General features: G+C 42.5%; 1 protein-coding gene across 1 annotated transcript in view; it reads left to right on the top strand.

Moving 5' to 3' along the window:
• The window catches only part of LOC120041920 (beta-1,3-glucosyltransferase-like), a 131,062-nt gene extending 122,660 nt beyond the window's left edge, over positions 1–8,402 (top strand). Inside the window, exons 14-15 of the mRNA XM_038986802.1 lie at positions 6,103–6,247; positions 7,657–8,402. Of these exons, the coding sequence (XP_038842730.1) occupies positions 6,103–6,247; positions 7,657–7,824 (313 nt within the window). The 3' untranslated portion in view covers positions 7,825–8,402. The remainder of the gene's footprint in view (positions 1–6,102; positions 6,248–7,656) is intronic.
• The last annotated feature ends 9,487 nt before the right edge of the window (positions 8,403–17,889 follow it).

The following is a 17,889-nucleotide window of genomic DNA, read 5'->3' as shown; positions in this document are numbered from 1 at the left end:
GGACATTCCTGCAGTCAGCATGCCAACTGCATGCGACCGCAAAACTTGAGACTTCTGTGGCAATGTGCTTGTGTGACAAAACTGCACATTTGAGTGGCCTTTTATTGTCCCCAGTACAAGGTACTGTGTAATGATCATGCTGTTTAATCAACTTCTTGATATGGCACAGCTGTCAGGTGGAGGGATTATCTTGGCAAAAGAGAAATGTTGACTAACAGGGATGTACACAAATTTGTGCACAATTGAGAGAAATAAGCTTTTTGTGCGTATTGAACATTTTCTGGGATCTTTTATTTCAGCTCATGAAACATGGGAACAACGCTTTACATGTTGCGTTTATATTTTTGTTTAGTTTTCGTAAGTATTCAGACCCTTTGCTATTTCGAGCACAGGTGCATCCTGTTTCCATTGATCATCCTTAAGATGTTTCGACAACTTGATTGGAGTCCACCTGTGGTAAATTCAATTGATTGGACATGATTTGGAAATGCACACACGTCTATATAAGGTCCCACAGTTGACAGTACATGTCAGAGCAAAAACCAAGCCATGTTTAGTACCCTGGGGAAGAGTACTAAACATTTCTACAGCATGGAAGGTCCCCAAGAACGCCGTGGCCTACATCATTCTTAAATGGAAAAAGTTTGGACTCTTCCTAGGGCGGCAGGTAGCCTAGTGGTTAGAGCATTGGGCCAGTAACCGAAAGGTTGCTAGATTGAATCCCCGAGCTGAAAAGGTACAAATCTGTTGTTCTGCCCCTGAATAAGGCAGTTAACCCACTGTTCCTAGGCTGTCATTGTAAATAAGAATGTGTTCTTAACTGACATGCCTAGTTAAATTTAAAAAAAAATCATCCTAGAGCTGGCCGCCCGGAAAAACTAAGCAATCGTGGGAGAAGGGCCTTGGTCAGGGAGGCAGAGCTCTGGAGTTCCTCTGTGGAGATGGGAGAACCTTCCAGAAGGACAATCATCCTGTGGCCCAGCCAGAGCCTGGACTTCAACCCGATCGAACATCTCTGGAGAGACCTGAAAATATTAACGCTCCCCATCCATCCTTACAGAGCTTGAGAGGAATGGGAGAAACTCCCCAAATACAGGTGTGCCATGCTTGTAGTGTCATACCCAAGAAGGTGCTTCAACAAAGTACTAAAGGGTCTGAATTCTTATGTAAATGTAATATTTCAGTTGTAGGTTTTTAATACATTTGCAAAAATGTTTTTAAAAAACTGTTTTTGCGTTGTCATTATGGGGAATTGTGTGTAGATTGATGAGGGATTTTTTTTTTAAATCAATTTTAGAATAAGGCTGTAACGTAACATAATGTGGATATGGTCAAGGGGTCTGAATATTTCTGAATATCTTCTGAATGCACTGTTTCTGAATGCACTGTATGTTTTTTTCTATAACATAATATTATGAAGCCTTTCATGTGCTTTATGTGCTTTTTGAAATTATATAAATGCTTCAAAATTTACAAAGAGTGACATTAGCTTATGAAGATGGCACTTTACCCCTATCTACATGTACAAATTACCTCATCTAACCTGTACCCCTGCACATTGACTCTGTACTGGTACCCCCTGTATATAGCCTCGTTATTGTTATTTTATTGTCTTACTTTTTATTAAATTTTTAACTTTTGTTTATTTAATAAATATTTTCTTAACTCTATTTCTTGAACTGCATTGTTGGTTAAGGGCTTGTAAGTAAGCATTTCAAGGTAAGGTCTACACATGTTGTATTCGGCACATGTGACATAACATTTGATATGATTTGAAGATTATCTCATAGAACAAAGTTTATAAGATCTCCAAAGCCTTTATTTTCTGCATTTATCCAAAAACCCTACAAAACCTCCATTAATTTTCTCATAGCCTGTGTCCAACGAACCATGGCAGAGTTAGTGCCTACAAAAAGACGCCAAGTTGCTTTCTATTGCTGCCATTTGTTGGGTAGGACTACAGTAGGCACTCGCCTTTGTTGGTAATTGGCTGCAATATAGGCCTAGCCTGTTCAAAACTTTTGTGAAGGTTTAAACCTTCAAAACAAGTGTTTTGTTTAATTCTGTTGAGCCATTTTCTTTGGTGAAGTTAAGTTCCAACTCTAATGTAATAGAATCACCGGTAACTTACTATATCTACTCACACTCAAACCATGAAAAGGAAAAAATCAAGAGGGCGAGATGCAAAATGTAATTTAAACCTGTTCATATTTTCCCTATAAACAATGACTTGACTTAACTTTATTAGGGTAATATCAAAAGAAATACACTTTTAGGGCCTCCCGAGTGGCGCAGCGGTCTAAGGCACTGCATTGCAGTGTTAGAGGTGTCACTACAGACCCGGGTTCGATTCCGGGCTGCATGACAACCAGCCGTGATCAGGAGTGCCATAAGGCCGTGCACAATTGGCCCAGCGTCGTCCGGGTTTGCCTCATCGCACCCTAGCAACTCCTTGTGGTGGGCCGGGCGCCTGCAGGCTGACCTTGGTCGTCAGTTGAATGGTGTTTCCTCCAACACATTGGTGCGGCTGGGGGGCGGGTGTTAAGAAGCGCGGTTTGGCGGGTCATGTTTCAGAGGACGACCTTCGCCTCCAGAGCCCGTTGGGGAGTTGCAGCGATGAGACAAGATCTAAATTGGGGAGAAAAATGGGTAAAAAAAATAAAAGTAAATAAAAAATGAGGAACTTTTGTGACGGCTATTATTAGGCTATAGCCCTACTGCAGGCCTATGATATGAAGACAGTGTGCACCGGCGCTCCAACTGTCAGTTGAACTTGAGGTGAGGAAGACTGTTTCAGGCCTACCAGAGTTACTCTTACAATCGAACAATATAATGCTGATCTTTATACAAAAATATTCTGTTCGAAAATTTACAAAATAGCCTCCTTCTATATGCCAATATCTGTATAGCATTAGTAGCCTATTTGACAAGGATAAAGAAATGCATGTTGGAAACATGGCCCTGGCATAAGTCTATCTTTCTCTCGGTCTCTAGGGCTAAGCTTCTCTTCCTTCATATATATATTTTTATATCATACAGTATACCTATAGGCCTATATGCTTGCAATGCCTTGATGCATTTCCGCTCAAATCTCTGACAGCTGAAACATGAGGTGGACAATTACTGTTTTTATAGGCAGTTTTTAAGGACACAACTGTCGATCATTTGGCCAATATTGCTTGTTTATTGATCGCGCTGGCATTCTGAGGTTTCTTTTGACTTCTACTCTCGGAACGGGTCTCTCTGTTTTTCCACAGGCCTTTTTGGAATGGGTCTGACTGTCCTCGGGTCCATTTCGGAACGGGTCTCCATTTTTTTATTTTTTTATTTATGCATATCGGGTCGAGTGGGAAAGCCACGGATCCATTTCGGAACTGATCCAACTTTTTGGACCCATGAAGACCTCTACCCCAACAGTACACGTTTTTGTTGTATACCCAGACAAGCACACCTGATTCAGCTTGTCAACGAATCATCAAGCCCTCAATGAGTTTGTCCGGGGCTACAACAAAAATGTGTGCTGTTGGTGGTACTCGAGGACCGGAGTTGGGAACCACTGTTTTAGAGGAAGTGTAGTAGTGGTGGGGGTGGTGTTGATCTGTGTATAAACTGCAGGAGGAACTATATTTGGAACAAATCCATTAGCAATCTCCCAAACACCCGCATTTGCAGTTTTCTCTACAGATACTTATCTTCAATGATTTGTATTTTTTTTCTGAATGGCCTGTGCCTTGTTTCTCTGTGATGAGTTTTTGGTGTAATTTTGCATTCTCACTTCAAATCATTACCATGGATTTGACTGGATTATTAGATCAAAATATAACAACAATATAATAGAATATAAGACAGACATAAATGTGGTCAAATTGGCCAATTGCAACCAAGATTGGCCACTAGATCATTGCCAGTTGGTCTCTCGTTAAACCATCAATACGCGCTAAAATCACCCTACAGCTGATATCAGTTGCAACCATCATCCGCCACCAATTTACCGCTCCATAAAGGCATCCGCATACTAGGTTTGTTGTGTGTCCCTCAAGACACTGTAGCCAGTACACTTCCTCAAAATAATCTGAATTAATCTAAGATAACAAAAAAAATCTGCTATTATTTTGACGTTTTTGCCGATGTCTAAGATGTTTGGGGCAGTATTTCTCAAGTGAAATTTGCATGAAAACAAGTCGTCTCTCGCTGAATAACAAACACTTAATTGAAGAATCCTTACTGTTGACCGATCACAGACGAAGGGGCGTAGACTTCGGCTACCAAAGTTCAGCTTGCCTCAAGAAAAAGAATTGTGTCCACGAACAGCCCAAAAAAACCTTGGCGAAGACCAATATGAACAAAAACGTTTGTCATAACTTTCGTCATAATGTATGCACTGTTTCGGATGGGAAGCCTGGTTTCCGGGTGTCGCTTTTATCTCTAGTCCTGAATGCAACCAACATTTTTCAAGATGATTTTGCCCTCTGGTGGGTAGCATCATCGGAACTTGCAATTTTAAGAGTGATTTATTGATTTGACAATCATTCTGTACAACTGAAATAAAGTATTTAATTTCCTTGTTTACCACGGCAAATCTACTATGGCAATGTAGCCTACCCTTTCCAATTTATGTAAACCATTAATGATTTTACTTGTCTGAATCGAAAAAACCCATTTCTTATCAAGAAGGGAAAAGGAAATATTCCTGAACTGTAGGCTACAGTTTGATATTTGAAACAAAATCGTGATTGTGTTGTATTTTGAATAAAATAATATTATATTCTTATATTGTGCGGATAGTGGAGATTATTTATTTGAAGCTATTTGTAGAACAACGTGATAAAACTCAATAGTGAACCTTTATAATTTCATACAGGGCTACTGTACAAAATAGTAATTATTGTAGTCTACTTTATTGAAGAAACAATGTCTGAATTGGAAGGAAATGTGGTAGGATGAGTAATTTGTTATTATTTGGATGTCGTTATCCAAAGAAACTAACGATTGTCGTCGGGAGAAGGAGAGGAGAACAGATGCCAAGTGTTTCATTTTATGATATTTAAATTGTCTATCACACACATTGCTGCAATCAATATCACTTTCATTTACAATGTGGTCGGCTAATTAATTAACAATTGGTTTTCAATAACTTTATTTTGCGAAGTTATAATTGTCGTAATGACATTTCCAGTCTGATCATTTTATTTCAGTTGTAATATGTCGCATTCTTCCGTTCATCTTTTTCATATTGCGATGTCCTTGTTCCTAATAGGATGTTTTTTCATTGGGGTGGGAATAGTGAATGCAGAGTGACCATTTCCTATGTCATTTTCACGGTCTAGTATCAAGCTGGTTTGACACCAGAACAGCGTCAGATCAGCAAGTCTAGTAGTTTATTGCAGAGTTTTTTTCGTTGCAACCAGAGTTGTTTTAGCTCGGAGCTCCTTGTAATCTCCCGTTTAGTAGCGTGTTAAGAAATTCAGTGGCAACCTGCAGGTAACCCGCAGGTTCCGCATCTTTGTTGCAATCAGGCCATTCATTCTTATTTGTGAGATGTGTGTGTACAGTACATGTAAAATTAACCAGACTACTCTGCTAAGGGTCGCTCTTTACTGGACATTTTGAACACAAAGTCCTACTCCAATCTCTTTTTCATCTCATTTATCACCTGATTTACTCAGTAGGTGGTCCAGGTGTCCTCTGACATGGTAAAACTAGGGGTGGGGGGGCTCTCTTTTGTTCTCTATTGCTCCTCTATTGTTCCTCAAGCAAGGGGGGAAGCTGATGACAGAGGGCACCATCAGATCAATTCCTTTAATGGCCTACTCCATGAATTACACGTGTCTAAAAAACACTATTTTGCTCAAAACATATTTGTTTACCCTTAACTGTGTGTACATTGCTGTATTCATACGTGGGATATTGTTTTTTAACATGTTCAATCCACCTTGTTTTCTCTGAACTGTGTTGGTCAGAGTAGTAATGTTGATGTGTGCGTTAATAATAATATAAATGTATTGGATTGTTCACTTAGGTGCTCAACCATTTTCTGTGCCAGAACGCTCACCACACATAAGCTAATGTGTGTTGGGGTGTTTGTGTGTTGTGTCCTGTCAGGATGGTGTTCAGTAGGGCCGCGGTGGTGAGGCTCCTGGCCAGTGACTGCAAGTGTTACAGTAATGACGCCCCTGATGACATGGTGCTGGGGATGTGTCTCAACGCTCTGGGGCTCCCTGTCACGCATAGCTCCCTCTTCCACCAGGTAATACACTGACCTTACCCATTACCCTTATGCCAGGAACCCACAGTTTGGAATTGTATTGACACTATTCATGTTTCACATACTATTTTCATGATCGTTATTGTCGTACACGAAAAATGGGAGCTCCAGAGTCGCTCAGTGTGGCAAGGGCAAAAATAGCTGATTTACTGCACTTGTGATCTCCCGACAGCACCAAATTGTCCCAAACAAAAGTCTAGCATGTCAGAATGTTCTGTCGTAGCTCTGTACTTTTCCTACTGTGTGAACACTGCTATGAAGAAGATTCCACGCCAATAGGAACGCTGCATACTGGCATGCACTGTAGAAAATATGAAGCAGTTGGTTCATCTTTATACACAGCATGTTATCTAACATTTTCTATACCCAAATGACAAGTATTATGGAGTGAAAATTTCCAAATCAAATTTTGTTAACCACATTGAAGGCATGCTGGACCACAGATTATGGCATATTTGACAAATAAGCACTTTCTGCTATCTGCTATTTTTTCTGACAAATTCAAATAAAAGCAGATTGAACTTAATACAAGTGGTAAAGTGAGAACACCCTTCAGATAGCAAATCCTTAAAATGTATTAGCTGTTACATCCACTGCACAACATAACAACGTTTGGATGATTAAAAACACACTGTGTGAGAGAGCCATTACCTTATACCTTTTTTATCCATTACCCTTACCTCATACCAACTACCCTAACCCATTACCTTTATCTAATAAGTTACTTAAGACCTAATACTGTTTACCCATTATTCTAACCTAATAATACCAACATTTCACAGTACATCAATTTCACAGTTCAACAATGGTTGTTGTAGCAAGGCCTTGGTTACGAAGATACTAGTCTTTGATATTCTCTCTGATTGTACTAGTGTATTTAATAGCCCTGTTTATGAGTAGCAATTACAACAGTCTGGAGTGCGGTGTCTGCTGGCTTCACTACATTCCTACAGAAAATATTGTACTTTTTACTCAATACATTTTCCCTGACAACCCAAAGTACCCGTTACGTTTTGAGTGCTTAGCAGAACAGGAAAATTGTGAAATTCACACACTTATCAAGAGAACACATGGTGAAATGATTTATACTTTTACTTTTATTTTTGATACTGAAGTATATTTAAAACAAAATACTTTTAGACTTTTACCCAAGTAGTATTTACTGGGTGACTTTCACTTTTACTTGAATAACTTTCTATTAAGGTATCTATTTTTACTCAAGTATGACAATATGGTACTTTTTACACCACTGGTAAGCAGTCTATGGACAAGATAAGAGAGCAATCCATGCTTTGGTTTCTCCAAATGCTAACCTTTTAACATTTGTGACACAACCAATGCAAATCAATATCCTCGATATTAGCTTTTTAAAAATTGTTCTGTCCCTCCAGGCACGACCTGAAGACTACTCCAGAGACTTCCTAGCCCACCAGGTGCCCATCTCTTTCCACAAACACTGGAACATCGACCCCGTTGCCGTCTTCAACAGGTGGCTAAAGGATGAGTCGATTTCAACAAGCTCACACGGACTAAACAAGAGCACCAAGGAAGAGTTATAGTCACTCAGACACTATCAGTCTTGGTGTGTGTGTGTGGAGTCATGGACAAACATATTGTCAGCATGTTTCCTCCATCGGTGTAAATGTTTTCTATATTGTGAATCTTGCGGAGATATAATTTGGAAGGTTCATGCAAGCCTGTCCCTGACTGTATGTATGGGAACTTATTCATGACTGAGGCCAGGATTCAATCCAAGGCGCGTTAGAGCAGCGCAATATAATGGACTTTCAAAGGTAAATGATGCTTGAGTCGACATGCTAGCATTTACCATGAATGCGATCTCGGCGAACGCCGGGGAAAACGCCTTTAGAAGACATATTGTCGGCTGTCTAACGCTCAGCTATACGTATTGAATCCCGGCCACAGTTTCAATTGATTTGCATGTTGAGGTTGTCAGTGTGTGTTCGGATCTTGTCTGTGTATATTTATATGACATAATCTATTCCTTGCCAAGTTGAACAATTAAACAGTTATTTTTTCTTAAGGACATATCTCAACATTATTACTACATGCTGTACAATGTGTACTATTTTGATATCAAAGTGTTATTACTTAAAAAATATATGTTTGCGCTGTCTTATTGGAGTTTTATTTCTGGCATTTGGTTTCAGGATTAATTAATGACTATTAATTGTGAATGTACATTTTTATTTATTTATTTTTATTTCACCATTATTTAACCAGGTAGGCAAGTTGAGAACAAGTTCTCATTTACAATTGCGACCTGGCCAAGATAAAGCAAAGCAGTTCGACACATACAGAGTTACACATGGAGTAAAACAAACATACAGTCAATAATACAGTAGAAAAATAAGTCTATATACAATGTGAGCAAATGAGGTGAGATAAGGGAGGTAAATGCAAAAAAAAGGCCAAAAAAGGTAGCAGTGGTGGGTAGTATATGGGGCTTTGGTGACAAAACGGATGGCACTGTGATAGACTGCATCCAATTTTCTGAGTAGAGTGTTGGAGGCTATTTTGTAAATGACATCGCCGAAGTCAAGGATCGGTAGAATGGTCAGTTTTACGAGGGTATGTTTGGCAGCATGAGTGAAGGATGCTTTGTTGCGAAATAGGAAGCCGATTCTAGATTTAATTTTGGATTGGATATGCTTTATGTGAAACTGGAAGGAGATTTTACAATCTAACCAGACACCTAGGTATTTGTAGTTGTCCACATATTCTAAGTCAGAACCGTCCAGAGTAGTTATGTTAGTTGGGCGGGCAGCGAATGGTTGAAAAGCATCCATTTGGTTTTACTTGGATTTAAGAGCAGTTGGAGGCCACGGAAGGAGTGTTGTATGGCATTGAAGCTTGTTTGGAGGTTTGTTAGCATAGTGTCCAAAGAAGGGCCAGGTGTATACAGAATGGTGTCATCTGCGTAGAGGTGGATTAAAGAATCACCAGCAGCAAGAGCAATATCATTGATGTATACAGAGAAAAGAGTCAGCTCGAGAATTGAACCCTGTGGCACCCCCATAGAGACTGCCAGAGGTCCGGACAACAGGCCCTCCGATTTGACACACTGAACTCTGTCTGAGAAGTAGTTGGTGAACCAGGCGAGGCAGTCATTTGAGAAACAAAGGCTGTTGTGTCTGCCAATAAGAATGTGGTGATTGACAGAGTCGAAAGCCTTGGCCAGGTCAATGAAGACAGCTGCACAGTATTGTCTCTTATCGATGGCAGTTATGATATCGTTTTGGACCTTGAGCGTGGCTGAGGTGCACCCATGACCAGCTCGGAAACCAGATTGCATAGCGGAGAAGGTACGGTGAGATTCGAAATGGTTGGTGATCTGTTTGTTAACTTGGCTTTTGAAGACCTTAGAAAGGCAGGGTGGGATAGATATGTCTGTAGCAGTTTGGGTCTAGAGTGTCTCCCCCTTTGAAGAGGGGGATGACTGCGGCAGCTTTCCAATCTTTAGGGATCTCAGGTGATACAAAAGAGAGGTTGAACAGGCTAGTAATAGGGGTTGCAACAATTTGGGCAGATCATTTTAGAAAGAGAGGGTCCAAATTGTCTAGCCCGGCTGATTTGTAGGGGTCCAGATTTTGCAGCTCGTTCAGAACATCAGCTATCTGGATTTGGTTGAAGGAGAAATGGGGGAGGTTTGGGCAAGTTTCTGTGGGGTGTGCAGGGCTGTTGACCGGGGTTGGGGTAGCCAGGTGGAAAGCATGGCCAGCCGTAGAAAAATGCTTATTGAAATTCTCAATTATCGTGGATTTATCGATGGTGACAGTGTTTCCTATCCTCAGTGCAGTGGGCAGCTGGGGGAGGTGCTTTTATTTTCCATGGACTTTACAGTGAAGTCGGGGCTGCTCTGGTGCGAGACGAAGTACCCACTCTGCTCGTAGATACGTCGTCCTCCATGGCGGCGCTGGTGCGGGGATCGTCGCCGGACTCTACGGACCGTGGGTTGTTGCCGGAGGAACCGGACCGTGGATTGTCGCCGGAGGAACCGGACCATGGATCGTCGCCGGAGGAACCGGACCGCGGTTCGTCGCTGGAGGCTCCGGACCGCAGACCGTCACTGGAGGCTCCGGACCGCGGACCGTCACTGGAGGCTCCGGACCGCGGACCGTCTCAGGAGGTTCCGGACCGTGGACCGTCTCAGGAGGTTCCGGACTGTGAAACGTCGCCGGAAGCTCTGGTCTGGGAACTGTCGCCGGAAGCTCTGGACTGGGAACTGTCGCCGGAAGCTAGGTGCGTGGAGCCGGCACTGGTGGTACCGGCCTGGTGACATGCACCTCAGGGCGAGTGCGGGGAGGAGGCACAGGACGTACTGGACTGTAGACACGCACTCCAAGGAGAGTGCGAGGAGCAGCAACAGGACGCACCTGACTGGGAACACGCACTTGAGGGAGAGTGTGAGGAGCAGGCACAGGACGTACTGGGTTGTGAAGGTGCACTGGAGACCTGGTGTGTATAGCCGGCATCAATTGTTCCGGAACTTTAACACACTTCTCAGGACGAGTACGGGGAGCTGACTCAGGTGGCACCAAACTGACAACACGTTCCTTTATTCCAAATCCGTGCATCCTCCACCAACCAACAACTCTCCCATTTCTCTCTCCTCCAAATTCTCCTTCTCCCAGACTGGCTCTGGTTCACTCCTCGACTCCGCCGACTTCTCCATGTGCCCCCCCCCCCCCCCAAAATCTTGGTTTCTGTGGCCTTCCTCCCCGACTTCGTCGCTGCCCCTCCTTCGCTGCTTCCGTCTGCTTCCATGGCAGGGTCTTGTCCCCTGCCATAACCTCCTCCCATGTCCATGATTTCCTCCCAGGATCCTTGCTCCTCCTGGCCACACTGCTTGGTCCTTTGGTGGTGAGATCTTCTGTCACGATCGTCATAATGAATGGACCAAGGCGCAGCGTGCATAGAGTTCCACATATTTTAATAAATCGAAACTCACCAAACAAAACAAACAAGCACAAACAAAACATGACGTTCTGGGATGCTCACAGGCAGCTACACAAACACAAGATCCCACAACCACAATGGAGAAATGGCTGCATAAATATGATCCCCAATCAGAGACAACGATAAACAGCTGCCTCTGATTGGGAACCATACCAGGCCAACATAGAACATTAAACACCTAGATAACCCACCCTAGTCATTGTCACGCCCCAAACACCATAGAGAATAAACAGCTCTCTAAGGTCAGCGCGTGACAATATCAGTGCGCTTTGTGATGAATGAGCCATCTGATTCAATGAATGAAGGAGCAGAGTTGTCTTTTTTTCTGAATTTTATTTTAGGATCCTTATAGCTTTTTACTATCATTCTTTATATAATTTATCTTTGTTTCGTAGTGTAGTTTCCTTTTATTTAGTTAAGTCACATGATTTATTAATTTGCAGTATGTTTGCCAATCAGTTGGGCTGCCAGACTTAATTGCCATACCTTTTGACTCATCCCTCTCAACCGTACAATTTTTCAATTCCTCATCAATCCAAGGGGATTTAACAGTTTTTACAGTCATTTTCTTAATGGATGCGTGCTTATTAGTAACTGGAATAAGTAGTTCCATAAATACGTCAAGTGCAGCGTCTGGTTGCTCCTCCTTATACACAACAGACCAGCAAATATTCTTTACATAGTCAACATATTAATCACAACAAAACTTGTTGTATGACCTCTTATTCACTATATTAGGCCCAGCATTTGGAACTTTGGTTTTCCTAGATATGGCTATTATATTGTGATCACTACATCCTATGGATTTGGATACTGCTTTAAAGCAAATATCTGCAGCGTTAGTAAAGATACATGTTAAAATGATTTAATTCCTGTGCTGTTTGTAACTACCCTGGTAGGTTGACTGCAGGCACTGGTTACAGTTTTACGTTTTTTCCTAAGTGGGCAGCTTGATGATAGCCAGTCAATATTTAAATCACACAGAAAATATTCTTCTCTGTTGATATCACATACATTATCAAGCATTTCACACATATTATCCAGATACTGACTGTTAGCACTTGGTCTATAGCTTGGTCTATAGCTTGACTGTTAGCACTTGGTCTATAGCAGCTTCCCACAAGAATGGGCTTTAGGTGAGGCAGATGAACCTGTAGCCATATTACTTCAACAGTATTTAACATTAGATCGTCTCTAAGCTTTACGGGAATGTGGTTCTGAATATAGACCGCAACACCGCCTCCATTGGTATTTCTGTCTTTTCGGTAGATGTTATATTTGTGTATTGCTACCACTGTATCATCAAAGGTATTATCTAAGTGAGTTTCAGAATATGAATGTCATCTGTTACAAGCAAAGCAGTGCAGTGCAGACTTGGTTTGTCATTCTCCCCTGTACATTTTGTATTTTTCATATTTTTTTGTATATAATTCAATTTATTTTCAATCTTTTTTACATTTTTTAGATTGAATATACCTTCCTGTAACCCGCCTCACCCAATTTGGTACGGATCCGCTATTTTTAGACCTTTTAGCCAGAACCTCCATCAGAAGTTAACCAGCTAATTAGCCACTAGCTATTTAGTCATTGTCAGCCACTGCTAGAGGCCTTTACCTTCGGCACAGACACCAGCCGCTTTTAGCCAGGATAACACTTGCCAGCCTGCCAGTATCGGACTATTTTCTCCACTACAACGCCAGATTCCTGCCGTAAGCCCTGGACCATTACTCGTGATCATCACAGCTAGCTAGCTGCCACCGAGTGGCTCAGCCCCGAAGCTAGCTATGAGCAAGGCCCACCTCCCGGCCCACTCAGTGATCACTCGGCTACACAGCTGATGCCTCCCGGACACTTCCCCAACACGGCTAGAATTCCACTACTCCACCGGATCCTTGCCGTAAGCTCTGGACCTTTGCATCGGATCATCGCTGCTAGCTAGCTGCTACCGAGTGGCTATAGTGGCTAACGCCCCTGTCCCGAAGCTAGCACCAGTTAGCCGAGAGCCAGGCGCATCTCCCAGCTAGCAAACGAAATTACTACAACCCCAATACCTCTGTCGCCAACTGGCCTGGACCAATTTGTCGACACGAAGCTCCGCCGTTCCACCATGACTGGTCTGCAGATGTATCTCCATCTGCTGTGCCCCCAACCGGCCTTTGTCGGACGTCGGAGCAGGCGCTTCTATTAGCCCCGACCTGCTAACTTTAAACGCTGTGTCTCCCGCTTGCTAGGTAGTAACGATTACCCAGAGGCTTCCCTGTTTAATCTATTGCTGTTCACTGGACCCTATGATCACCTGGCAACATAGCTGATGCCTGCTGGACTGTTCATTAATCACGGTACTCTATTTTGTTTATTTTTTGTTTATCTGTCGGCCCCAGCCTCGAACTCAGGCCCTGTGTGTAGTTAACTGACCCTCTCTGCCCATTCATCGCCATTTTACCTGTTGTTGTTGTCTTAGCTAATTAGCTATTGTTGTCTTACCCGTTGTTGTCTTAGCTAGCTCTCCCAATCAACACCTGTGATTGCTTTATGCCTCGCTTTATGTCTCTCTCAAATGTCAATATGCCTTGTATACTGTTGTTTAGGATCGTTATCATTGTTTTAGTTTACTGCGGAGCCCCTAGTCCCACTCAAAAGGCCTCAGATACCTCCTTTGTCCCACTTCCCACACATGCGGTGACCTCACCCAGCATAACTAGTACGTCCAGAGATGCAACCTCTCTTATCGTCACAAAATCCCTGGGTTTACCTCCACTGTAACCACACCCCACCATACCCCTGTCTGTACATTATGCCCTGAATCTATTCTACCACGCCCAGAAATCTGCTCCTTTTATTCTCTGTCCCCAACTCACTAGACGACCAGTTTTGATAGCCTTTAGCCGTACCCTCAACCTACTCCTCCTCTGTTCCTCGGGTGATGTGGAGGTTAACCCAGGCCCTGCGTGTCCCCAGGCACTCTCATTTGTTGACTTCTGTAACCGAAAAGCCTTGGTTTCCTGCATGTTAACATCAGAAGCCTCCTCCCTAAGTTTGTTTTACTCACTGCTTTAGCACACTCTGCCAACCCTGATGTCCTTGCCGTGTCTGAATCCTGGCTTAGTAACCTCTTTGGGCTGCAGGGGCAGTATTGAGTAGCCTGGATAAAAGGTGCCCATTTCAAACGGCCTCGTACTCAATTCTTGCTCGTACAATATGCATATTATTATTACTATTGGATAGAAACACTCTCTAGTTTCTAAAACCGTTTGAATTATATCTGTGAGTAAAACAGAACTCATTTTGCAGCAAACTTCCTAACGGGAAGTGGAAAATCTGAAATCGATGCTCTGTTCTAGGGCCTGCCTATAAATGTGCTTGATATGTATTAGTATACATGCACTTCATACGCCTTCCACTAGATGTCAACAGGCAGTGAGAGAAGAAATGGAGTGTATAACTTGATCTGAGGTCGAATAAAAGCTCTTGGCATGACGTGACACCAATTTCCAGTTTTCTGGAACGCGCAAGAAGGGACCGGGTATTGCCTTCTGAAAAGCTGTCGTTATAGACGACTAATATCTCCGGCTTTGATTTTATTTGATAAATGTGACAATATCATCATCGTAAAGTATGTTTTTTCAATATAGTTTTATTAGATTATTGAATTTTTTCCGGGACGTTAGGCGTGTTGCGTTGTCTGCGTTTGTTCACGAAGGAGAGCTTCGCGCCACTTTGCTAGCTTTCCGTGCTAATTGACTGGAGAAGAGGACATTCTAAAACCAAACAACGATTGTTCCCGACAAAGGACCCCTTGTACAACATTCTGATGGAAGATCATCAAAAGTAGGACCCATTTTATGATGCTATTTCATATATCTGTCGAACATGTGTACTATTAGTTTGCGCCCAGATTTTGGGCACTCTCTCGCTATAACGTAAGCTGGATGTCGTAATGAAGTTATTTTTAGAATTCTAACACGGCGATTGCATTAAGAACTAGTGTATCTATCATTTCCTATACAACATGTATTTTTTAGTAACGTTTATGTATAGTTATTTGGTCAGAATAGGTGAGTGTCATAAAAATATCCGGACATTCTGGGAAAAAGATGCTACGTTAGCACAATGTATAACCACTGATTTCAGCTCTAAATATGCACATTTTCGAACAAAACATAAGTGTATGTATAACCTGATGTTATAGGACTGTCATCTGATGAAGCTTATCAAGGTTAGTCAAAAATTATATATCCTTTGCTGGTTTGTTACGATCGCTAACTTTTGCTGCTGGTAAATGGCTTGTGTTTCTGGCTATTGTGGTAAGCTAATATAATGCTATATTGTGTTTTCGCTGTAAAACACTTAAGAAATCGGAAATATTGGCTGGAATCACAAGATGCCTGTCTTTCATTTGCTGTACACCATGTATTTTTCAGAAATGTTTTATGATGAGTATTTAGGTATTTGACGTTGGTGTCTGTAATTACTCTGGCTGCTTCGGTGACATTTGTGACGGTAGCTGTGATGGTAGCTGCAATGTAAAACTGATTTATAGCTCAAATATGCACATTTCTCGAACAAAACATAGATTTATTGAATAACATGTTATAAGACTGTCATCTGATGAAGTTGTTTCTTGGTTAGTTTGGTTGGTTCTTGGTTAGTTAGGTTGGTTTTGTGCATGCTACCTGTGCTGTGAAAAATGTCTGTCCTTTTTTGTATTTGGTGGTGAGCTAACATAAATATACGTGGTGTTTTCACTGTAAAACATTTTAAAAATCGGACATGTTAGCTGGATTCACAAGATGTTTATCTTTCATTTGCTGTATTGGACTTGTTAATGTGTGAAAGTTAAATATTTCTAAAAAATATATTTTGAATTTTGGACCCTACACTTGAAGTGGCTGTTGTCATATTGTGCCCGGCTTCGGGCTTGCAGCCCAAAGAAGCTTTAGGAAGGCCACCAAAAATTCTGAGATTTCCATCCCCAACTACAACATTTTCCATCAAGATAGAACTGCCAAAGGGGGAGGAGTTGCAGTCTACTGCAGAGATAGCTTGCAGTTCTGTCATACTTTCCAGGTCTATGCCCAAACAGTTCGAGCTTCTAATTTTAAAAATTAATCTCTCCAGAAATAAGTCTCACTGTTGCCGCCTGCTATAGACCCCCCTCAGCTCCCAGCTGTGCCCTGGACACCATATGTGAATTGATTGCCCCTCATCTATCTTCAGAGTTTGTTCTGTTCGTGGACCTACACTGGGATATGCTTAACACCCTGGTAGTCCTACAATCTAAACTAGATGCCCTCAATCTCACACAAATTATCAAGGAACCCACCAGGTACAACCGAAAATCCGTAAACATGGGCACCCTCATAGATATTATCCTGACCAACTTGCCCTCCAAATACACCTCTGCTGTTTTCAATCAGGATCTCAGCGATCACTGCCTCATTGCCTGCACCCTCTATGGGTCTGCGGTCAAACGACCACCCTTCATCACTGTCAAACGCTCCCTAAAACACTTCTGCATGCAGGCATTTCTAATCGACCTGGCCCGGGTATCCTGGAAGGATATTGACCTCATCCCGTCAGTCGAGGATGCCTGGTCGTTCTTTAAAAGTAGTTTCCTCACCATCTTAAATAAGCATGTCCCTTTCAAAACATTTTGAACTAAGAACAGATATAGCCCTTTTTTCTCTCCAGACCTGACTGCCCTCGACCAGCACAAAAACATTCTGTGGCGGACTGCAATGGCATCGAATAGTCCCCGAGTTTTGCAACTGTTCAGGGAAGTCAGGAACCAATACACGCAGTCAGCCAGGAAAGCAAAGGCTAGCTTTTCAAACAGAAATTTGCATCCTGTAGCTCAAACTCCAAACAGTTTTGGGACACTGTAAAGTCCATGGAGAACAAGAGCACCTCCTCCCAGCTGCCAGCACTGAGGCTAGGTAACACTGTCACCACCAATAATTCCACGATAATCGAGAATTTCAATAAGCATTTCTCTACGGCTGGCCATGCTTTCCTCCTGGCTACCCCAACCCCGGTCAACAGCCGCGCACCCCCCGCAGCTACTTGCCCAAGCCTCCGCAGCTTCTCCTTCACCCAAATCCAGATAGCAGGTGTTCTGAAAGAGCTGCAAAACCTGGACCTGTACAAATCAGCTGGGCTAGATAATCTGGACCCTCTCTTTCTAAAATGATCTGCCGCCATTGTTGCAACCACTATTACCAGTCTGTTCAGCCTCTCTTTCGTATCATCCGAGATCCCTAAAGATTGGAAAGCTGCTGCGGTCATCCCACTCTTCAAAGGGGGTGACACTCTAGACCCAAACTGTGATAGACGTATATCTATCCTACCCTGCCTTTCTAAGGTCTTCAAAAGCCAAGTTAATAAACAGATCACTGACCATTTCTAATCCCACCGTACCTTCTCCGCTGTGCAATCCGGGTGGTCACGGGTGCACCTCAGCCACGCTCAAAGGTACTAAACGATATCATAACCGCCATCGATAAAAGATTTACTGTGCAGCCGTCTTCATCGACCTGGCCAAGGCTTTCGACTCTGTCAATCACTGTATTCTTATCGGCAGACTAAACAGCCTTGGTTTCTCAAATGACTGCCTCGCCTGGTTCACCTACTACTTCTCAGAGTTC

The sequence above is a fragment of the Salvelinus namaycush genome, unplaced genomic scaffold, assembly GCF_016432855.1.
Source record: "Salvelinus namaycush isolate Seneca unplaced genomic scaffold, SaNama_1.0 Scaffold58, whole genome shotgun sequence".
Classification (NCBI taxonomy): Eukaryota; Metazoa; Chordata; class Actinopteri; order Salmoniformes; family Salmonidae; genus Salvelinus; species Salvelinus namaycush.
Note: the sequence above shows the minus strand (reverse complement) of the source record. Positions and strands in the feature narration are given on the sequence as shown.